The 24,243-nt window shown below is 45.9% G+C and overlaps 1 protein-coding gene across 9 annotated transcripts in view; it reads right to left on the bottom strand.

Moving 5' to 3' along the window:
* auts2a (activator of transcription and developmental regulator AUTS2 a) overlaps positions 1–24,243 on the bottom strand; it is a 336,075-nt gene that overhangs the window by 97,277 nt on the left and 214,555 nt on the right. For all 9 annotated transcript variants that reach the window (XM_084941432.1, XM_084941426.1, XM_084941430.1 and 6 more), the window contains one exon: positions 17,187–17,216. In XM_084941432.1, coding sequence (XP_084797558.1) covers positions 17,187–17,216 — 30 coding nt within the window. The remainder of the gene's footprint in view (positions 1–17,186; positions 17,217–24,243) is intronic.

Below are 24,243 nucleotides of genomic sequence, written 5' to 3'. Positions count from 1 at the left end.
AAAATATTTATCACGATATACATTTGAAAATTTGCGATAACGATATAACTGACGATATAATTGACACGAGACAAAATACTTTACAACTCCACAACTTTATTAGTGAAAAAAAAAAAAACAACCCCTCATCAATGTATTTTCTCTTAAACAAGCAGCTGTTTTTTATGTGCACTAAAGTTATATAAACTTTAACAGTGCAAATGCAAATTCCTCGCTGACAGTTTAACCAAAAAGCATTTCCAGTGGAAACTGGCCGACATATCCTCAGCATAACCATGTATAATATCCACAACACTTAAAAAGAGGTTATACACACACAGTACGGTAATATTATGTTGAAGCACAGTACGTATCACTCCGCGAGGCTCCGCCTACGATAGCCGTAATGCTCCGACAATCCATCGAGCGGTGCGGCTTCGTAGCTCAGCAAAGTCGTACTGAAACATTTGACAGATTTTCGAGTGTCGTGTACATAAAATCGTTTCGAGGTCAGTAAACACAACCAGAGTTCATACATAAGGCACACGGGATTATAAGGGGCTCTGTCGACTTTCAGAAAAATCAAAGGATTGATTTTAAGTGTGCCGTATTTTCCAAACAACACGGTAATAACGACGGCCCGCTAGCATGCTCTACCAAAAATAGTGCTTTGTTGTGTATCTGACGGACGAAAGCTAAACCAGTTCCACCACTGAAGCTGCAGCATTTTTACAAACCAGTTCTGGTTCATCAGTTTCATCCAACGATCCGCTTTCGCCCTTCTTATTCTCCGTCACCGCCATGCCTTTTTCGCCATGTGCGTATGAAAACAAAGGCACTGCGCATGTGCGTTTTACCCATATTCTATCGCCATATTTCATTTTCTTGTCGTTGCCCAACATCATACCGGTATTACCGTGAACGGTATGATATGGCCCAGCCCTACTGAGGGGTAAGTGTTTTAACATTAAATCTCAAGATCTACAAAGACCCAGCGATCCTCAACCAGCCAGTTTCAACACCACCATCATCTGTAAGAAACGGATTCTTCAATAACTGCTCCTGCACGTCATCATCCTTAAACTCTCAGCTCTGCTCCCTCTTCATCAAAAGATAATATGACCAGACTCCTGGAAGTCGAGGCAGGAAACGGAGGACGGCGATGTTTAGAAGCGTGCACACGTATGCAGTGATCCAGGAAACGAGAGTTTAGTTCACATACAACTAACCCATTTCATTTGTCACATCTAGAATGCGCTCCCCCATACTCCATCAAACAAAGCCACTGCTAGCTCACAGTCATTTCCCTCTCTCCCAATTACAAATGAGTCCATTAGTGTGTCTGCAGTGAGCCCTGCGCTGTCTCCCAGTAATGGCTTGTGAGATTTCCATCATAATCATAATGGCTCCCAGAGCAGCCATGAGTGCAGATGGAAGGTCGCTCATAGGTAATGAGCTATCTCACCACCCAAAGGGCACGTCTTTTAGTTATTTAGAACGGCATGCCTACGACTTCATGGCTGACATGCGAGCTCGCTTGCGAGCATGTGCTTTGTGGACTCTGGTGACATGTTTCTATGTATGAGGACGCGGGGGCGGATTTAGGAAAGCGAGGGTAGACACGGCCCGGCGCTGATTAACATCATGAAATTGGTGTCTGGGCTGCAACTGTAGATGCTAAAGCACATAACTCAAGCCGACACATGACAGCTAACAGCAAATGCCATCCAGACATTAGTTTGCACGCTGACATCCCCTCTCCCTCCCCTGGCTGTGGAGCATTGCCAAGCAGAAATATCATTAGGGCCAGCAGTGTCAGTATGACTCACCTCCACTTGCCATTCGGAACACATCACATTCTTTTCTCTGGCCTCGGATTGCAGCGCATCTGCATCTTCTGCCAATTATTCTATGAATGCTGGTCTCGGTAACATTTCGAGTGCGCGTGCGCTCGCTGTACTAGCCAGCTAGCTGCCTGCGTAGCCACAGGGATGTGGGACTGGGAGGAATGGGCTAATGCAGGGCTGACCCGTGCTTAATTGACCTGAGAGCTGTTGCGATGTGGGTCGTATCAATGAGGTGACCTGACATTTTCCTGTAAGACCTGTGTTTTTCCGAAGCTTTGGTGTCTGCTTTTACAGACCTTCATAAGAGCAATCGATGCCGTGTGGTCACAGTGGGAATTTCACAGGAAGATCTGACCTACATATATGCTGCTTGCTGAGGTCACGTATAGAACCCTGTAATGACAGACTGGACATGTAGGGACAGATCAGGCACAACACTATGTCCACTGATGGGTGAAGTGAAAAACACTGATTATGTCTTCGTCATGGCACCTGTGACTGTGTTAGGAAGCAAGTGAACATTTTGTCCTGAAATTTGATGTGTTAGAAGCAGGAAAAATGTGCAAGTGTAAGGATTTGAGCAAATGTGACAAATTGTTATGGGTCAGAGCATCTCCAAATCTGCAGTTCTCCCAGTTCTCCCAGTTATCTCCCAGCTTCATGGGCGGCAAATGCACCAAATATTTACACATGAGCATCAGAACCAGACCATGGAGCAATGAAAGAAGGTGGCCTGCTCTGATGAGTGACATTTTCTTTTATATATATTTTATATCACATGGATGGCCAGGTATGTGTGCATCGCTTACCTGGGGAACATCTAACACCAGGATTTGCTATGGGAAGAAGGTAAGCCAGCAGAGGCAGTGCTGGGATGTTACTCTGACACATACCACCTACCCAATCATTACTGCAGACCATGTACACCAGGGGTCTCCATCTCCAGGCCTCGAGGGCCGGTGTCCTGCAGGTTTTAGATATAACTGTGGGTCAACACACCTGAGTCACACGATTAGTTCGTTACCAGGCCTCTGGAGAACCTCAGGACATGTTGAGGAGCTAATTTAGCCATTTAAATCAGCTGTGTTGGATCAAAGACACATCTAAAACCTGCAGGACACCGGCCCTCGAGGCCTGGAGTTGGAGACCCCTGATGTACACCCTTTCATGGAAACAGTATTCCCCGTTGGCTTTGGCCTCTTCGAACAGAATAATGTACTCAACGAGCTCAACGATGAGTTTCAGGTGTTGACTTGGGCTCCAAATTTCCTGGATATCAATCCGGTCAAGCGTCTGTGGGATCTGTGGAGCCCCCCCTCAAAACTTGAAGGATCTGTTGCTAACATCTTTGTGTCAGACACCACAGCACAGCTTCAGGGGTCTCGTGGAGTCCACGCCTCGATGGATCGGGGCCGTTTTGGTAGCAAACGTGGGGCCAACACAATATTAGGCAGGAGGTCACAGTGTTACGTCTGAACGGTGTCAAATCTTTGGCCTGTTAGTGTTATTGACTGTGCTAGTGACTCAGGTGGAAGAGTGGGTTGGCGGTTTGATCTCTGCTCCCGAGTAAGACGCTTGTGATGTCATCAGCCACACATTATTCACTTGGTTTGGTTTGCAGTTGCTTCACTGATAGAATTCATTAATCATTTACTTACACTGATATTATGAGGTGTGTGCATCGTAGCATTGTGTGGTTTTTCTAAAAATGTTTTGTGTTATATTAACCAAGTTTCTCTCTGAGTTACCTGGTGCGGGGCAGGTGTGGCTGTTTCCTGTCTGGGCGAAAGACAACAACATGCCTGCTCAGCAGCACTAACATGTGCTTATCAGGAACAGGGGTGTTTTCGGTTTACGTATGTTATCTGTGCTTAGTTAGTACCGGTGTTTGTTTTTGTTCCCCCCTATTGTGTGTCAATGGTTTGGCCCTTAGCTCGGTTTGCGAGCTGTGTCCACTTCGGTTGTTTAAGTTTTTGGAAGTTACTTTTTGATTAGAGTTATATTTAGTTGACCTCTTTTATGGACCTGCTAATTTTATTTTGAAATCCTGTCTTTGCTACGTGTTATTGCTCTGCACTGCCACACGGGTGCAATTCTTAAAAATATGTGGACTACACGTGTTTACACGACTCTCAAAGCATTATATACAAGTGCAGTCAATTTATCACTTTCTAACCATAAGAGATAACTCGATCCAAATGATGCTTCATCTTATAACATCATACAGTGAACTATGAATGCTGGTGAGAATGATCAGACCTGTGGGATCAGGCCTGCCCCACAGTCAAAGACCACTAACGTCCTGCTGCGCTGACTCAAGAGGGATTGTTTATTTACTGCGTATGCAAACTCTTTTCTTTACATCGGTCATTAGGGTGTTTTAATGATAGAGAAAAACAGAGGGGGGGTCAGCCACAGTTCTACAGCCAAGCTCAAACACCCCTGGGAGGTCTGCCATCTCCCTTCACTTTAATTTGAAATCATTCAGAGGCAAAATGGTAGCTGTTTGATTTATCCCTTATTACATAGCTTCTTAAGAATCTGTCAGGCAGCCTCATGAATTCATTCATCTCCATAAGCTTTCTCTGTGCCACTTAGGCCTTGTGTAATCTGGGTGAGACCCCCTTATCACTTCATTTGCACAAGCAGGAGACTATCAATTCCTGTCCAGTATCTGGAGCACAGGAATTAGAGCAGAGGTGTTTGGATGTGTCCACACAAAGCTGCAGTGAAAAGAATCTGATTACACAATGAAACACCACGCAGGTGCTCCAATTCACACCCTACATTTACGATATTAGCGAGCATTAGTTAAATATATTTGCCGGTTTATTGCTTATGCTCTTCGGCGTAGATCAAAATCGACAGGCAATTTTCCACCGTGAGTCATTGATGTATTGCCACTGTGAAGAGAGAGACACTTACAAGCATTTAGCTGGTGCCGAGCTCCACATAGCTGCCTCATAAAAGCAGACAATGGCTGAGCTTAATAAGAAACAGAATGGATCCCATGAGTGTGGAGGACCCATCAAGCTGGGGAATTTCATTTAATTTCCCCGGGGCCATCTATGTCTTGTACACATAATTAGAGCCCAACATGCAATGTTCCTTGTGTTTTGTCAATAATTCCCCGAGGAGCAATCAGGACAAGGGTTGGACATGCCTCTGTGACCTGGGCTACTCGCAACAAGCTCAGCCACCTAATTACACTGCCTCTAACAAGCAATGCGGTGGTGGCGGTTTAAAGCAAAGGATGTGGGAGGGGTTAGGGAGCCGGGCCGAGCCCAGGAGCCGACAGCATACAGCCTCTCTTCAGAGCCCCTCATGTCATTAAGATTGTTTGTGGCTGCCGCCATGCATGCTGGGACGTCGCTGTCATTATGACAGGCTTGCTTTCTATTTCCCTCATTAAGGATCTACTTCTGTAGTGACTCACTCCCTGTGGTGAAATACACAGCAGGATATTAGAGTTATGGCCCTCTACAGCAGCTGTTTGCTTGGGAGATTTGCAATACAGGCATTTCTGTTGTGTATAATAATCTCAAGTCCATGACTACAAATGCGGCTACTCGAAAGATGCTAGCCAGACTAAATATCGCTGTACAGTTGTCACGGGCTGGGTGTGTGACCCGGCATTTTGAGGTTATTATATTTGTAGGCATTTTGTATGGAGGCTTATCAGGTTGCTTTGAGTTACCGGTTTAGTTTAGGTTACTCTATGCGTTCTGAGTTATGTATTATGCCCGTGATAGGTTCCCCTTGGGTCATGTTTCATGTCTGCGTCTTATTATGCTTCCTGTTTTATTTTGAAAGAGTCTGGTATTCTTTGCTCGTTGTATTTAGCTTTACTCTCGCCTGTGTTGTCATTATGTTTCACTCTAGTCAGCTGTGTCCTCATGTGTCCCCACTTCCCCTGATTACCTCACATGTGTATTTAAGTCCTCAGCGTCACGGCGTCTGCCTACGTACCGCCTTGTTTCCCTCGTTAGGGTTGTAGTTTAAAAAGTCATAGTTTAGTTCATAGTTGAGCCTTGTTTTATTTATTTGTGTTATTAGTCTTATTTTTGAAACTTAGGCTATGTTCACACTGCAGGCGAAAGCGCATCAAATCCGATTTTTTTGACCCTATGCGATCATGGTGTGACAGTGTGAACGGCACAAATCCGATATTTTCAAATCAGATCTGGGTCACTTTCGTATGTGGTGCTGAATCCGATACATAGCCGATATTTTAGAAAGCGGCTGCTGTTTGATGGTGATGTCCCATTAAATCCGTCTTGTACGTCACCGACACAAGACAGACGCTGATTATCAGCGCCCGATAGGACATCGCGAACGCTTCCTGGCCATCCGGTGAAACTGCTGGGAAGACAACGTTGGAGAAACGTCAACATTTTCTTTGTACTGTATAATCTGCAGATTCTGATGGAAATCTGCAGCTACCCTTTGCAGCACCGCTCCTCTAAAACAGCAATAAGGATCATTATTAGGTTATTTACATTATTATGTAAATAACAAAATAACTTAAAGCAAAAATTGGGAAACGTGAAGTCCAAAGTCTTTATATTAAGGGCCATCAATCAAACAATACTGTTGGTCTGGCTCTAAACAGAGCACGTTGTGTGTGACGTCTTCTTTTGCGCCGCTTTGAGCGTTCACACTAGAGCTCGTTTGCTGTCGCATTTTATTTGTAGTGTGAACGAGCAGACAAAAAAAATCGGATTTGATCAAAAAATCGGAATTGAGCATCAAGACCTACAGAGTGAATGTAGCCTTAGTTTTGTCTCCACCGTGTCTGCTTCTGGGTCCACCTCATCATCACACCCCGCCGTGACAGCAGCACTGAAGGTGATTCTAGAAAACATCTCCTGCTCAGTTAAAAGCACCGCTGGACACCGAGCTAACAACTGTTACTGATTTATTAAGCAGATAACAGTAAAACGGTGGTTTTAATCTGCAGCCTTGTTCATTTGGTACAAATATCACAGGACTTGACATATGACAACCCGCCTGCCTTACATAGGCCGGGGAAGATTCCACTTCCTGTGAGCTGATCCCGATGTGCACAGCGCACAGAGCCAGTCAATTCTGCAGAAATCACCGGCTTGACAAAAGGGCAATAACGGGGCAGAGGGGGAGAGTCACCGGCCCAGTTGTTGGGGGGGGCTTACGTGCAGGTGAGCCAGACTTTGACTGACATTCACCCAGTGCGCTGAGAAAGTTTAACCTTGGTGTGCTGGAGAAGCCGCTCTCACAGGGAGACAGTGAGGGATGAAGAGCGAATGTGAGAAAAACTGATTTCCTGCATAACAACCGATTTTTTTTTCATAAGCAGCCTGTTTCCAGAGACACTGGTTTGAACCCAAGGTCTTGCTCCATGTTTTATTAAACACCGGTAACTGGCAACACTGCCTCATAAATAGAGATGAGCACAGACACCTGAGGAGTCGGGGCACTGCTTGCTCTTGATCGTCCAGCCCAACACGACCCAGAAGGTTCTGCATACGCAGCACAGCACCGCGCACGCTTCTACCTAGCTGCCCTCTGTTTTGTTAGCATCGGGGCAGCTGATAAATGGCACCATATGGAGCAGGTTCGTAATTGGGAAGGTCAATGATGTTAAAAATTTATGTAATTGAGTTTGACTCGACATGTTTGGCTATTTTTAACTCGGAGCTCAGGCCAGTTTTAATAACGCTGCTTAAACAACATTAGTGCAACTATTAGAAATATGGGGAGAGCTAATGAGGGGTTTAACAGATGGTTATAAAAGCAGTTCAATCATTTACCAAGAATAATACGCCTTCTCTACTCTGCTGATAAAGAATCTCTCTGTTATATCATGTGTGCAAAAGCGAAACAGTGGAAAATAAGCGCCTCATTATGCTTATTCTTAAATATAGACTGGACTTGATATTTCTTTAACTGGGGTTGTGTTTCCACTCTAAAGCCTCTTTGTATGAGGACAATCTCATAAAGTCTTTGATATATGGACACAATTTGCCTGAGAGATTTTTCTTTTCCAGGTCAGGAAAGATGGAAATGGCTTTTTCTTTCCACAGGAGTAAACATCTCAGTCAAACAGCATATTTATGGTTTTTGTTGCTGATAGAATTATTTTCCATCCCCTGTGTTCTCAGCTTGCACTGGGAATTGAATCATTGCCTTAGAAACATGATTCACTGCTGTGACTGTTTTTCCCCCATTCAATTTCAAGGACTTGGCAACCTTGTCCTATTCAAACGTGTGCATTATTACATTTTATTGTTGGCCATAAATGAATGGGGAGGTTGAGCACTCTAGAGGCAAGTGTAACACACATTAGGGCTTGTATAATATCGCATCTCAAGGTAAGAGTCAACCCATCTACAATTCTGTGTTTCGACACCAAAACCGACACACTATTAGCAATCACAAAGCATCGGGAGGCAATCGAAAAGGCAACGGCGATGTAGCCACGTAGGTTTAGATCATTTTTCTCCTGAATAAGCTGGAAGCTTTCATGGGGAACTACTTTGAATTGTGGACTTTAAAAGCTTCTGACAAACGAAAAACATTTCCAGCTCGTACTCTGTGCTCTGACTCTAAAGATTGGTTGCAAAGCTACACACTTACAATGATGTAAAAATTGACTTCCACAGATCCCAACATTAATGACGTGTAGGGCTGCCACAAACGATTATTTTGATAGTCGACTAGTCACCGATTATTTTTGCGATTAGTTGACTAATCAGATCATCATCCATTGGACGTAAAGCTACAGCTTATTGCACCAGCAGCATCTGCTCTTATATAACTATCATTAGCTTACAGCTTTAAGTGTTTCAGGTATGTGCTAACTAAAAATAAAGACAAAATGATAGTTTATTAAAGTTTAATGAAATCTGCAGATTGTTTTTAATAAACTCAGCCGTCTGCTCCTTGCTATCTAAAATATAACAGGACACCGGAGTAAATTCTCGAGCATCTCACACTTCTGATAATCAGCTGTCTCAGGATAAAATAAAATACTAAAAAAAGGCCAAACAATAACATTTTTAAGTTATCTAAGTGACTTATATATGTTTAACCTGAGTAGCGAAAGATGGCGGTGGGTTTGAAAACGATTTGCCGGGAGTCCGGTGCTCTCACGGCCCCCGGCTAGCTATCGAGCTAGTGGGTAACAGACGTCTCCGAAAACGTCGGAGCGCTTTTGAAAGTATGTGGTGTCTTGATAAACTGAGCAGATATTTGAGGTTTACACAGCTACATTCTCGCCTGAAAATATGTTAAACGTGTATTTTGTGACCCAGAAAGAATAATAAGAGTAATATTAAAACTAACTAGCTGCCGCCATTGTTGACAACTGAGCTGGGCTGCGCTATGAATTCTGGGACAGAGCTACTTCTTCTTCTTCGGGGTTTAACGGCAGCTGGCATCCTTGTACATGCAGTGCTGCCATCTTCTGTTTCAGTCCGTTATTACACTCTTAAATCCTACTACTTATTCCTGCGTCTTTTGGGATCTTACAAAGCTTCAAACGACACGTCGACTATTAAATTAGTCGTCGACGATTTTAATAGTCGACGTAATCGTGACTAGTCGACTAATCGTGGCAGCCCTAATGACGTGCTGATCCTTGTCCACCTCAGAGGCTGTGAATGCTAGCAGGAGATGACGCTGTGACAGAATGAGGATTTACCTGCTGGGACAATGAGGAGGATGTGGAGCTACTGTAAATGGGTCACAGTGACTGTAAAGGAGAATGAAGGGGGGGCAAACCCCAGAGGCTAGCCATACTGCTGACTCTCAGTTCACTATCACAGCTCTGTAAGTCTCACTGGCTATGCTCCATTAATAACATTAGCGCGGGCTCGTTTCTCTACATTCGAGATTTGTCTCATTTACAAAAATGTGTGGAGGGACATTACGCAGCAGAATAAACATGTCGACAAAAGAAGTCTGCTTACAAGTCGTCAGCACGTTTAGCACGTTTAGCACATGCATAGCGACGCTAAATCATGGAGTGTAAAGAACATCCATCAGAACTGTAGCTGTGGGCGGGGTGGGTGAGGTGACAGGCGCTAAGAGGAGGGGAGGTAGCGGGTGGGACGGCGTGTGCGTATGTGTGTCTAGGGAGTGTTGCTGCCTGCTGACCTGGTCATCCATTAGACAGGGTCCATCCATCCAGCCCCCAACACACACCGCCACCTCCTCCACCCGAGGCCCATCACTGCGGCTTTCTGCCAGGCCTGGAATCTCCACATTAATTTCTCATCTGCGGCGCCCTAATGAGCTCCGCCTGCTCGTCCACCTCTGAGACCTCAGTGATTATCAGACAGGGGGGTGACCATTTGTCAATGGCAAGAGGTGGCATTTACACTGCTGACCTTGCTGCCAAGGAGAGCGGAATCAAAATTAGCGGAGCAGGCGAAGAACAGAAAAGCCATCAGAAGCTCTGGAGAGCAGCCGCCGCGCGCAAACACGATCCGCTCAAGGATGCTGTCCAAATCTCCGTCTGTCTTTTGTTGCTGCTTCTTTTGGTGAAAAGTGCTAAACTTGTATTTGCACATTCACACAAACTTGATAACTGAAGTCTAAAAGCAGAATAATCCTATTGTGCTTTTGCGGCGGTGAGCGGAGGCCCTCAGTTTGCTGCAACACAGAGCGGTGGGCGGTGCACACCCCTCGGTGGGAGCAGGGATTTGCCGGTTATTGGATGGAGGGGAGCGGTGTAGGTCTGTGACACCCGCTAACCTTGGCCAGTGCTGCTGGGACTTGGAGGGTATCCATCACCGTGGCAGCCCCGAGACCCAGAGCGGGGGGAAAAGCCACAGAAGTTGCCGGGGGAGGGAAAAAAGCTAGTAAAAATTTAATGCACTCCGCAGAGCAGTCATGTCATACTTGGTTATGGAAAATAATCCCAGATGCCTGCAGTGCTAAAATGGAGCTGTAATGTGCTCGCCTCCTAACCCGGCCTGACAGCCATGATGTACGACTACCATTACCGGAAAATATCACTTCAACTAACCCGTGATCCGGCTCCGCTAAGGGTCATATTATCCATGAGGAACAAATTACACTCCCCCAAAGTAAATACAAATTTCCTACACTGACTGGGTACAAAGCACAGAGCGGGGAGGGGGCAGGCACGAATGTTACCTATGACAACGCTCTGCAGAGTGACAAGGATGATAAAGTACATGACAAATCACTGGCTGACAGGGTACTCTAGTGCAATCAGCCTCAGCCTCGGCCTAGCGAGCACCCACTCAAGCCTGTAAACACTACTCTCTTCCTTTGGAGGGGGCAAAACACATAATCTTTTAACGCTGACAAGTTGCTCTCTCCTTTTTATTACTCATCCTTCCCACTGCGGCGGAAGAGGAAGGGTTTGGGGTGAGGCTGTGTGGGGGGATGGAAGATATAAAATGGTTTTATGTACAGTGCTGCTGAGTGATTGAGAAACACGACTCTTCGGCTATAATTGCCCGAGGGCAAACACAGCAAAACAATAAAGGAGGAGAAACAGCAAATATATTACTGGTTCAGATCTTTATTTTATGTCAAGGACAAACAGGTTCCTGCTTAGATCCCTTGCCTCCAATAAGAGCAAAGCACAGCGAATTACAGCACTCTGCTGCGCGGCCATTAATAAGACGCAGAACATTTTCAGAATGGCTTTTACAGCTTGTGGCTACTGATAGAGCGAGTAAATAACACTTAGGAAGGTGTGGTCTATAAAAAAGGCCGGAGGCAAGAGGAATAAAAGCTACGCGGTGATAAAGTTGTGCAGATTACAGTATAGACTCATTGTCTTCGCTGAGGGCCTAAGTGCATGATTGGGGAACAGGAGCACTTGAGCATTAGCGCACATCGGTGCGAAAATGTTTGACGGGCAGTTTCAAGGTGCCACTTAGGAAGTAAGAAGGAATAAAATCACTTAAGCATTCGTGAGTCCAGACAGAGCCGGAGCCTCTCGACAATATTACAAAGATCCAAGACGAGGTGGAGAAATTTACCACTGCTAGATTAAACGTTGAGGGAATGTTTCAGTTTGAAAATAAATGAGGCAGGCTGCACTTACACTGATAAAAAAGCCACATTATTATTATTATTATTAATATATTTAAAGTGTGTGGACCTGTCAGAGGCTTCTAAAAGACTTTGGAGGATGGATATGAGCGAAACCTGATGCTACAGAGCTCAGCGAAGTGGAAATGAGCTGTTCTCCACGAGTCCAGGCCCGTGTGACCGCCTGATCCTGTTCGAATTCTGCACCTTGGAGCAAAGGAGGAGCCGAGCCATGACAGACGGTAAACAAGATCATTAGAAATAGAAATAGAAATAGAAAACTTTATTTGTCAATTTCTTCAAATGTACTTGCCATACAAAGGAATTGAAATTACGTTTCACACTGTCCCATGCGTAGACATTGACAACAATAAAGTGCAGATGCACAACAAAAAACAGCCCTAACAATAAGGTAATATTGAATAGGGACCTAAAAATAAATAAAATAAAGTGTTCCAACAGTGTTCTCTGGAAAATAGTATACTAGTCTACTATATAATAATATAAATAATGCTAAAAGAAATACTAAAAATATGTAGCAGCAGGTGTGTGCAATTGCAATGCAGAGGTAGTTGTTTCCAGTCAGGAATGTTTTCCAGTTCTTGGTTCAGAGAGTGTTTCCTTGTTGGAGAGTGTGGGGGGGGGTGGGAGGGGTAGAGTCCAGTCTGTCTTCCTATACTTCTGCCAATCTGGTGATTCTGCTGGCTGGGAGCCGGGAGGGAAGAGAGTTCAGCAGTCTCACAGCCTGGTGGATGAAGCTGTTGGTGAGCCTGGTAGTGCGGGAGCGGAGACTTCTGTATCTCTTTCCAGAGGGCAGGAGGCTGAACAGACAGTGCGCGGGGTGGGTTGCATCGTTGACAATTGTGATGGCTTTGCGGGTGAGGCGAGTGGTGTAAATGTCTTGCAGGGAGGGGAGTGGTACACCAACTATCCTCTCAGCTGTTCTCACAATGCGTTGTAGAGCTTTCCTGTTATAGTCAGTGCAGCTACCGCCCCACACAGTGATGCAGCTGGAGAGGATACTTTCAATAGTTCCTCTGTAGAATGTGGTCAGGATGGGTGGTGGAGCACTTGCCCGCTTGAGTTTGCGCAGGAAGTAGAGGCGCTGTTGTGCTTTCTTGGCCAGTGATGCTGTGTTGGTTGTCCAGGAGAGGTCCTCACTGATGTGCACCCCCAGGAACTTGGTGCTGCTCACCCTCTCCACCGCAGCGCCGTCGATGGTCAATGGGGGGTGACAGGCGTGGCCTCTCTGGAAGTTGACAATAATCTCCTTGGTCTTACTAACATTTAGCAGGAGGTTGTTGTCTCTGCACCACGTGGTCAGGAGCTCAACCTCTTTCCTGTAGTGGGTCTCATCGCCCTTGGTGATGAGACCCACCAGCGTTGTGTCGTCCGCAAACTTCACAAGATGGTTGGAGCTGTAGGTTGGTGTGCAGTCATGTGTCAACAGGGTGAAGAGCAGAGGACTGAGCACACAGCCTTGTGGAGCCCCCGTGCTCAGGGTGATGCTGTTTGAGACCTTGTTGCCCACACGCACCGCTTGAGGCCTCTGGCTGAGGAAATCCAGCAGCCAGTTGCAGAGGGAGGTGCTGAGGCCCAGTCTGTCCAGTTTACAGATGAGTTGTTGTGGTATTATGGTGTTGAATGCTGAGCTAAAGTCTATGAACAGCATTCTCACATATGAGTCTTTCTTGTCCAGATGAGTTAGGGCTGGGTGGAGGGCAGAGCGGATTGCATCCTCTGTGGATCGTTTCGCTCTGTATGCGAACTGGTGTGGGTCCAGGGTGGGAGGTAGGGTGGATTTGATGTGTGACATGACTAGTCGTTCAAAGCACTTCATAATAATGGGTGTCAGTGCCACGGGGCGGTAGTCATTGAAACAGGCTGGGGATGGTTTCTTTGGCACAGGTATGATAGTGGCAGTCTTGAAGCATGATGGGACAGTGGCTTGCCTCAGAGAGGTATTAAAGATGTCTGTGAAGACATTCTTCAGCTCCTCTGCGCAGTCTTTCAGCACCCTACCAGGGATGTTATCTGGACCCGCTGCTTTCCGGGCGTTGATGGTGATGAGTGTTCTCTTCACGCTGGCAGCAGACAGGCACAGAGGCTGGTCGTGTGGAGGTGGTGGTGTTTTCTGTGGGCGTGTGTTGTTCTGTGCTTCAAATCGTGCAAAGAAGCTGTTCAGGTTGTTGAGCAGAGTGGTGTCGCTCTCACAGCTACGTGCTACAGGCTTGTAGTCTGTAATAGCCTGGATGCCTTGCCATAGGCTTCTTGCGTCCTTGCTATCATTGAAGTGGGAGGTTATCTTGTGTGTGTAGTCCTGTTTCGCTTTCCTGATGCCACGACATTTTCAGGAGAGCGTGAGGTCGCTGCGTCTACACGCGCCGCCATTTTGCAATTTTTTCAGGAAGAACGGCTCACTTCCCCGCATGTATAGTTTCAGCCCCCCAAAAACTGCCCTCTGAAGGGACAGTTTCATGCACACTGGCTGCTGGGAAAGAGATGCTAACAGTATGAATACAGGGCTAATAATACCAGTGTTGTGCGGCGAGTGACTGCTGATAGGCGTCCTCCTACCTGTCTCCCAGCATGCCATTAACATGTCACGCTGCAGAAGGCCCCGTCCTACGGGTCACTTTGTAATGAGCAAATGCTCTGACAGTTTCCAGCACACGCAGAGACACACTCGCACAGCGACACGGGATCGTGTGCACACGGAGAGCTGTCTCTTATCAGAGCCCGGCAGCTCCACGGCAGAGGCCTTCTACACCAGGCAGAACATGATTTCTCCTGGGAACACTTTTTCCATTTCCTGCTTTTGAAGGGAAACGAAATAAGCCACGTTTGTCCTCATCTGAATACATTTGACCCATTAAAATGACTCTGCTCTGCCGCGGCGTTGCAAGGGAGACCGCCACGCTCACAGAATGCAAATGACAGCAGCGGCACTGGGCGTAGCGTGCGAGGCTCCTGGCAGGAGCAGATAGTGGCAGGTGACGTGGACTAAGGAGGGCCGTTGAGTGGGAGCTCCAATTACTCCTTACATTGAAGAAGAACGCGTGAGTCAGCCCTGTCATAGAGGTCCCCGTTTACTAATTCACTCCTCTGTTACTTTAACACACAATTAATCAATGACAGGAAGGTGTAGTTGGTGCTGTTCATCAGGAGCGTAACGTGAGCCAGGGTGAATTAATACAGTCACTGGGGGGATTACCGTGCTCTCGCTCTCTTCCTGAAACAAGAAGGAATTGCCACCGAGACAAGAGCAATTTAAATCGACAACACTGAGTAATGACTCAATTTGCTGCAGAGTCTAAACACTACAAGCAAATGGCATTACTAAATCATTAGAGCACATCTAGCTCTCTGGTTAGAATTCAGAGGCTAATATGGCTGCTTTTACAATCTAAAGTGCGCTCAAACTGAGACCTGGATTTTAAAGTGCTTTACAACCAGAATAGCAACAAACGTTTAAACGCTTACAGGTGCTTTTATTTTACCCAACTGTGACCATCCTCATCACTGCATCACCACATGAAAGAAAAACAAGAACCCAGAAGACGAAACGCTGCACGGGCGATGCACATTTACGCATCGATGTCCAGCGTCTCGTTTGAGGATTCGATCTTGGCAAGAACGTGAAGAAAAGGTTTGGAAGAAATTCTCAGGGCGCTCCAAAAGTAATCGGCGTGACTCGAGCTCACCTCGGGGACATTTTGAAGACAGAGCGCGAGCCTCTCGTACCCGCCCCTTACACAGCTGAGAAGACGATGCATTTCCACGAGCCTCGGAGGTCCTTTACCTTCTAACCAACAAAAATGTCCTCCCGCTCAGTCACCTTTAGCTTGCAGACCTCACACAAAGAGCAGAAGCTCTACCACTGCAATACTGTTCTGGTTATGAGTGACATATAATCAGGCTTTTACAATCTGAAGACCTGAAACAAGATCTGAATCTCTTTCCAACCACATACTCATAAACTCATATCATGTCTATGGTGTCTGGATACAAAGTCACTTCAACCATACAAACCTCTGGATGTCGTTCATTTGATTCTTCAGGTTCTGACACTGATGATGACTCCTTTTAGGCTTCTTCTTCTTCTTTCTGGATGTTGGAAAGCTGCTTTTCAGCGTTTGTTTGCAAAATAGGTTAAGAAGCTCGCAGCACCTCTTTGGACGGGGCCAAGAACTCCACGTATAACTGATCTGATGGACATCGTTAACCTCAAAACAACGCCTCTATATTCTTACTTACAGCCATGAACGGGCACATTAGCTTCTTTACTTGTGTAACCTTTAAACGTTTGCCAACATCTGTTATGATTTCTTTTCTTCTCTAAAATTACAGGGTACCCAGTACTTGCTCTAGGACACGAGAACACCAAAGCTTAATCACTTTTTCTCCCAGGAGAAAAAATGTATATGAAAAGTTGCTATTCCTGCATCTGGAGTCATTTAGCACTACAGTTTATAGTTTTTGCAACCTTGTAATTGTGTATTTTCCCAGTACAGTCAGTTTAATTTAACCCAAAAAACCACTAAAGTAAAAAATAATTAAAGCAAAGTCACTTATGAATACATTTAAGAAAAACTGAGGTTGTACACAACACAGCATCATCAGCTTTCCCACCATGGCCCATGACTTATGTTCTATAACCTGTTGAAGTCCATGATATTCACATAAGTCACATTATTTTGGCTTTTTCCCTGAAACACTTCCGGACTTTGTTAAATCTGTAGAGCCTGTTTGCTGCTAATCACTGCTGTGTGTTTTGTTGCTGCTGTAACAATGTAACTGCAACAAAAGTGCCAAAACTGACGCAATGAAGCTCCAACACAGGAAGACACTATAGTTCCTGGCAGGAGGTGGTTTTGCTGGGATTACAGAAACAGAACTACAGTGTGCAGTGAAGACAAGTGCAGGAGCAAAAAGAGCGCGTCACAGAAACAGCCTGGCAGAGACACCAGCATATAGGTGGATGGATAGATACAGAAATAGACGCCGTGCTGCAGACATGCTCGTCTGTGCTTTAAGTAACAGAAAGCCTGGCTGCCGGAGCAGTCTCATTTAAATGTCATTGAAATCCTAAAAAGCCAGAACAGTTCAATTTAGATTTTGCACATCATTAAGTCATTCATAATTAATGCGCAACTAATTAAGGTTTTGTCATACTTATTAACAGGATGTTTAATTCTAATTACATTCAACTCTCAGTCTTAAAGTAACATTTGGATCTTTTTAAAACACTGATAAAAGACGCTCGAAGGGATCCAAGCACATTCAGCCCAATGTGAAAAATCTTACCTTGTCGTCCTGGTCACTCTCAGTGTCGCACTGCGAGAGAAGGAAAGAGAAAGCTCAAATTAGGAATTAGATGTCCAGTTTGTGGGGTTTTAAACAGTTTGCATTCAATCCCAGTGCGTGTGGTCACCATAATCTCATTCATCTTATCAACTTTTTAATGACAAATTTATCACATAACTTGTATTCTGTACCTGGATATCATCAGATCAGTTCATTAGCTGATCCAAGCAGCAGAATGTGAAATAAAGTGAATTTCTCATGAGCGCCCGTGCCCTTGTTAACACTGGGCACCGTGTAAAATTCAGACAGAGCTGGAATCTCCAAACTCTAATCGCCACTGGAATTCTAATAGCATGATGTTGTTCCTGCTTCAGGCTGGGGATGGCAGATTGACACGAGGAGGAAGGGAACTTTGTAATGGTGGGAGGAAAAAGGGGGCTAGATTTCAATTTTTTGTTCCAATTTCAATTTCAAGGTCCACTTAATTCTTTATCAACTAATTAGCGTGATGCTGGGTGAATGGCGGCCCTCGTAGTTGTGCATATGGCTGAGGTGCAGGGAAGCACTGGAGTCAGTAATGAAAAAGGCACTGGGGGGGAATACGGGCAGGGGCTGGTACAGCGTGTGGGCAGGAGTGCGAGGAGGGGTCGGTGGGTGACGATTAAAGTATGGCAGGAGTGACGGGGGGGGATGACTGACGGCCCACGGAGTGAGCGACAGAAGGCCGTGTCATTTTTTCCTTCCATCTCGTGCTCTTTTTTTTTTTTTTGCTGATCTGGGCCCTGCAGAGCTCAAAGGTAGCTGGCTGGGTTTGTGGCTGATCTGCTTCTCGGGCTGGATGGTAAAAAGGGGGCTTGCGAGCTCAGCAGGAGCATAGCATCCAATTTACAGGCCTGTCCCGCACAGCCCAAGGGGCTGCCTGCGGCACACTGCCATGATGGTCAGCTCCAGCAGCTCATAAATTATGCAGAGGCAATAAACGCACTGGGCAAACACTCCTCAGACGTTCCCTGCTCCATTTCGCTCTCACTCCTTCTCCGCCATACATTCCAACCCCGTTTTAAGACAGCGCGCAGGAGCCCTGATAACAAATAAAGATAACGACAGACGACGGCAGATCACGATTACGCGCGGGTGTCCGTGTAATATTAAAAGCTCCAAACTGCGTGCATTTATGCATCTCTTCCAGGTCCTGAGTAAATAGGCGTGTCTGCCTGCATCGCTCTCTCGTGGCCTCCCACACAGACTAACGCAGCAGACGAGATCAACGGCGTTCAGGCTTTTGAGAAAGTAGCAACAGCAACGCGACCGAGCACTCATTAGCCGCTTCTCTGTGTGTGCACGACGCAAGCAAGCGAGGGGTTCAAATAATTGACATAATTTCAGTTTTTTTGCATTGTGTTGTGATCCACAAAAAAAGGAGTCTAGCCTTTCTTCCCCGTGTTCCCTTTTTGTTCTTATTTTGCTCTCCCTGCTTCCCCCGCTCCTCGGCTGTGCAGCCAATTGCTTTGATTGCCAAGATAGAAGCCGGCTGGAATGACTTGCCCTTGCTTGTGAAGCAAATGGAACATGCTAATGGAACTCATCGTATTACCCGATGCAAAAGTGCCATAGCTCATTACTTTAAGATAAAGGGATATCATTGTAGACGGCAAGCAGAATTGACTTTCTGTGCTGCGACTTGATGATGATTTAATCAACTGCTCTCTTTCACTTCTCATCCCCGAGCCTGTCGCTTTCGCAGGTGCCGCTAAACGAAGCACTCACACGGCTAGTGGGGGAGAGAAAAGAAAAGAAATTGCTGTCATTACTTCCCCCCCCTAGGAACACAGGTATGCAAATTTCCCAAAGCGACAAAGGGTGGGGGGTGGAAAAAGTGGAAAACTTAATAAAATGGAAATGCCTTTATAATGAGCAAAGTAAAAAAGCCTAAGATCAGGCCTGACAGCCGAGAGCAGGCGATCTGAACGTCCACGACGCCAAAGCTCCCGTGAACTCTGTGTTCGAGCTCGGGCAGGAAGTAGTAAATAATAATATCTCGAGATAAAAAACACGTTTGAGGCAGAGCTGTCACTCACTGATAAGTGATCATAGTGAACGAATGTTTCGCTTCATGCACAACCCGAGGTCTCAGCTCTGCACAGCTGGAAGTGTCAGGAAACATCGGTACAGCTCATCATTAAGACTGAGCATTGTTTTTACAGGTTAGCACGAGCTACAGTTCTGTGTGATACAACAGCTGCTGACATGCGAGCATGAAAAAAACAAAAACCCGCAGCTATGATTAACTACGTCAAAAACACTTTAGAGCAATCCTGGGACGCCGCGGCGACTGAAAAGACATATGTCAGGCGTTTAAAAGGAATCCACTGTACCGAACAGAAAAAAACAACAAAAGTGGTGCCACTGAGATCACTGACAGGCCGAGGCAGAAAGTCTTATTTAAAGCAACAGTAATGTACAGTAAGGAAACCATTAGTCCTGGGAGGGGGCTGGCAAAGGAAAGTGATAGTCTACCAGGCCCGGTGCTATTTACACAGGACCAGCATTATACTGTACAGCTAGACCCCAGTGTTTAGTTGAAGTAACACAGGAATGTCAAACATTAGCTTCAGCTCTAAGAGCTGTTGATGTTGGCCTGTATCCGGACCACTTCTGATTGCCGCTCTGCTCTCACCCGGGCCTCTCTTTTGGCTGAGTGCTCTTACAAATTTCCCTACACTCTGTCCAAGCATCGAGCCTTTTGTTTATATTGGTCTGAAAGTAGAAGTAAATTATTCTTGTCCTAAATCCTCTCCAGCTGAGAGCAATACTGGCCCAGTAGAAGGGGAACAGAAGGAGCCACGGGCCGAATGCTAAACGACGCAGCCATGCTATCGTCTGTAACAGCAGGGCACGGCAACGTCTCCTGCCAGAGCTACCCACAGCGAAAAAGTCTGCACTGAAGAGGTAACCACATCACACATGTTTGCGTGCAAAGCAAGTATGCCATGATCTCTTTTCCAGCATAACCTTCTGGATATCCACTGGTCCACAAATACTAACAGATGTTGGAGCAATCAAGAAAAAAATAACATGACAACAATAAAGGTCCAGCAGAGTGTGTTTAACATGTTCTTGTAATTCCTGATTGGCTGTCTATGTTGCTGCAAGTTGAACAGCGCGCTCTGCGTGAAGTTAGCCTCGGGTTATGCTTGAAAAACTGCCATCAGTATTAACCTCTGCCCGTGCCCTTGGAATTAATTATCATTGATATAGTCTTCATTAAAGCACACTAGTGCACAGAGGATGGTGCCTGTTTATCAAACCGACACTGGATGTCCTGCAGCAGCGCTGAAGGGGTTAAAGCCCAGGGAAGACGCCAACATGCCTGCAAGCCTGGGAGCTGGAAAGACAGCGTGAAGGATGGCAGCCATTGCCAGGGTCAGCTCTGACACTGCCAATTTGATGCGCTGTCGTCGAGGGCTCCTCAATCCCTCCTCCTAGCGGCTCCTTCCTGATATAGCTGCATGTCCTGATGGTTTTGTGATGCAAACAGTCACATGGCAAAATGGTTTTCTCCCTTCCCGGTGCATCCTCCTCCATCTGCTGCTGGGGCCTGGATGCCTCAGACCGCCTGCCTGTCACAGCGTGCGTGGAAATTAGCTGGGGAGGAGGTGCTCGCTTGTGCTAATTACATTTTAATCATTGGAAATGTGTTGGCAAATCAAGCCTTGATTGCCATCTTGGAGCCCAGTGCTCTTCTCTGCAGGTCGGGGATGGGGGTGGGATGACTTCTGGGGCTAGAATGCGTCTGAGCCCAGACTCGGCAAGCTGGACACCTCATCCTCCACCGCAGCTTGATATGGCGGCGTGCCTGGCCTACTGCTGGGTAGGGGCTGTGCCACATTATTCACTGGGAATAGAGAAAGACCGGGATGGTAAAATGCGGATCTGTGCCATGCATATTCTCCAATCCCCCACTCACACCTCCCATATTTATCTCTCTTTCTCTTACTTTCGCTTTTGCACCCACACATTACTAAGTCTGCCAGTCCCGCTGCTGTGAATTGAGGAACAACAAACAGAGATGAGCTAGAGGCGACTGATGAGCTCAGGTTTTGCTACACAGCAGCTACTTTGGCACACAAAACTAGAAAACAAGACTTAAAAAAAAGCAAAAAACAAACCGACTTAGTTAAATTTTCAGCTTTTAAATAAACACAAAATGATCAAGGTTGACAAGAACATTTTGCTCACAGAAAGCTGGTTCAGTTTTGATGAACATCTGTGAAAAGCCACGTTTCCTCCGTGATATCCAATGTTACACAACAGACTGACTCACAGTAATGAGCCCCGAAAGGACGCAACATATACGCATCCAGACCTGCATCGTGCTTCACACCCAAGTGAACCTCAGATAAACTCTGGGATTACTTTACTTTAGCCGCCAGACACACATTAGTTATTAAAGGTTGCCTATAAAGGACACCTATAAGTTCAGGGAGTGGAAGAAAGATTAACAAAACACGCCTCGCTGGGACAGCTCATTTAAAGAAGCCGCGTTCTGTGGCGACGAAATTGTTTCTGCAGCATCTGCTTGATGCCGAACTGCTACATGAACGTACGACGGGAAAAGATAAGTCCCAAAAGAAATCACAGGCACAGCCTGAGTGTTTCAGACAGTCTATACAGTCACATAAGGAAAATTCTTCTTCTAGGAGCCAAGAATACTTCGTCAGGGAGGACCAGATTTCTGTCTGGACTAATATAAGCAGGTCTGATCCACATGTGCAACGCTGGCCAAATGCAGCAGGCCAACATCTGAACGCAATTTCCCTTCAAATGTAAAACTTCATCCAGAAGATATTCAGTGCGACCGCAACCTCCAGTAGGACAGACGAGATAAAGGAAGGAGGGAGGCCAGAAAAATGAAGCTTTCCACAAAGTAACAACAACATTACAGCCTCTGATCTTTGCTTTCAATATTCAGCACCACAGTCTTTTTATTTTTTATTTATCTGGGCCGTTCCCAAATGTATGGAAAGAATATCTGAGAGAATTTTCAACATCTGACGACTCTCTCTCGTTTTAAAATATCAAATTCTTATCATTTCCTCGTCGTTAGATCTCTTTTCCTTTACATCCTGATCACCAATAATGTCAAATCGGACTGAGACGGCTGCCTGGATGATAAGATTTCCTCTGAAGGCGTACAAGCGCTACATGTGTATATTACTTCCCTTTTTGGTGTGGAGGAAGGTAGGACATTTAACTCTACTGGAGAGGAGGCACCGCGGGGCTGAAGTGATGCTTAGCAGGGTGAAGCTCTCTGTTGATCAGTCCCATCCACCCACCAAACACGCTCACAACACCACCTGACAAAAGGACCGGGGTAGGAAGAAGGAACAGAGGTGCCACGTTCTCAGCGTCTCAACGTTTTTTAAGTCATATCAGCGCGTTTCTCCAGGCTCTGCACAGCATTTAGGGTTATGTGATAAAAGCCTAAAACGCAGCCCTACACGGACCTTCGTTCAGCCCGGCTCTGTTTATATAAGCCAACAGAGGCCCGAGGCTCAAAGCAGATGCTGAATTAATCAAAGATTAATAGAAGGGTTCTGAGATAATTACATACATCAAATTGCATTGTTTGCGTGGTTATGGCGACTCCCACGAGATGAGTCCTCTTGGTGTGCATTTTAATTACCCCCCTCATGCTCGACATTAACAGTGATATGATTTGGCATCCTCGTTACAGCAATCTGGTCACGCACACAAGAAGAAGAATTTCCCAGATGAAGAAGTGGACCCGCAGCTGAGCACATGAGACTGAGCAGGCAGATGTTCTTCCTTTTAGAATCAGTGAAGCACCGAGCATCACCGAATCCACCCTGGTGTCAGAGCACATGTAGTGACTGCACTGAAAAAGGCTACGCAGTAAAGAATGGCACAGATTCTATGATCAGCTTTTAGAAAGAACTGCACTCCAATGAGCACATCTTATGCTGCCGGCATCACTAATTTTCACACGATCCCTTATGAAATAACACAACTGCTAATATTAATCGTGCAAAATGGAGCCATAATACAGAATTACCTGCAACATTTGCAGTTTACACGCACTCGCAAGCGCGCTGTGTACGAGCTGCAACCTTCTGCAGGCGAGAGATATAAACCTCATCTGCTCCCCTAACCTCCCACTTTCAGCTCCTCTCCTCCCCTCCCTCCTCTCACACTGACTCATCGCTAAGGGGGGAGAAAAACATCAGGATTAGGTTCTGTGCCTCTAATCACTTAACTCCTCACACCTGATGGCACACTATTAACTTTGACTGTCTCCAGTGACCCCGTGGGTCGTTGCCCATCACATCAAGTTTTTATTAGGGAATTTTCCTCATCATTAGCCATGGCCTGGAAACGAGCCATTAATATTCATACTGGCAAACCAAAATGAGGTCCCACTGATTTTCCATCATCCAGGCTGTCTGTGCAGCTGCCGCTGTTAACAATCACCCCAGTGCTGCACATTTGCCACGTATCATTATAGGGCTTCATAAAGCTCTTTTTCTGGTTCTGCCATGATGGGAAGGAGAGCAAGGTGGTGGCGGAGGAGGAGGTGGAGGAAGAGAAGGCTGTGAGAGCTGCAGCCAGCTGACACCCGTCTGAGAAAAACTGGCTAACTCTGCCAACAATCTGCCTGGAAGTCTCATTCATATACCGGCGCTGTCAGTGCTAACAACCCCTGCAGGCTCTGCCAGGTACACAGCTGAGATACGCCGACTTCCCTGTGCTCTCACATTAGAGCACACATTGTTTATCAGTGTGTAATGGCAGCCAGGAAAGCAGCGCTTTGGAATGGACTGAAATCGTGTACAAGATGCTGACATGTCTGAGGATCACGGAGGGTTTTTATTTAGAGAACGATCCTTTTCTGCTTCCCAGTAATATAGAACAAGAACGTAGCATTGTTATTGTTTATTATTACAGGTTTACAAGGAGGACTTTCTTAAACATTAGACTTGTTTAGCATGCACTCACAAACTGGTTGTTCCTCCTCCTGTTAGCAAAGGAGGAGCAT

The sequence above is a fragment of the Perissodus microlepis genome, chromosome 10 (assembly GCF_051167445.1).
Source record: "Perissodus microlepis isolate ML-2025 ecotype Zambia chromosome 10, ASM5116744v1, whole genome shotgun sequence".
Lineage (NCBI taxonomy): Eukaryota > Metazoa > Chordata > Actinopteri > Cichliformes > Cichlidae > Perissodus > Perissodus microlepis.
This window is presented reverse-complemented; position numbering and strand designations above follow the sequence as displayed.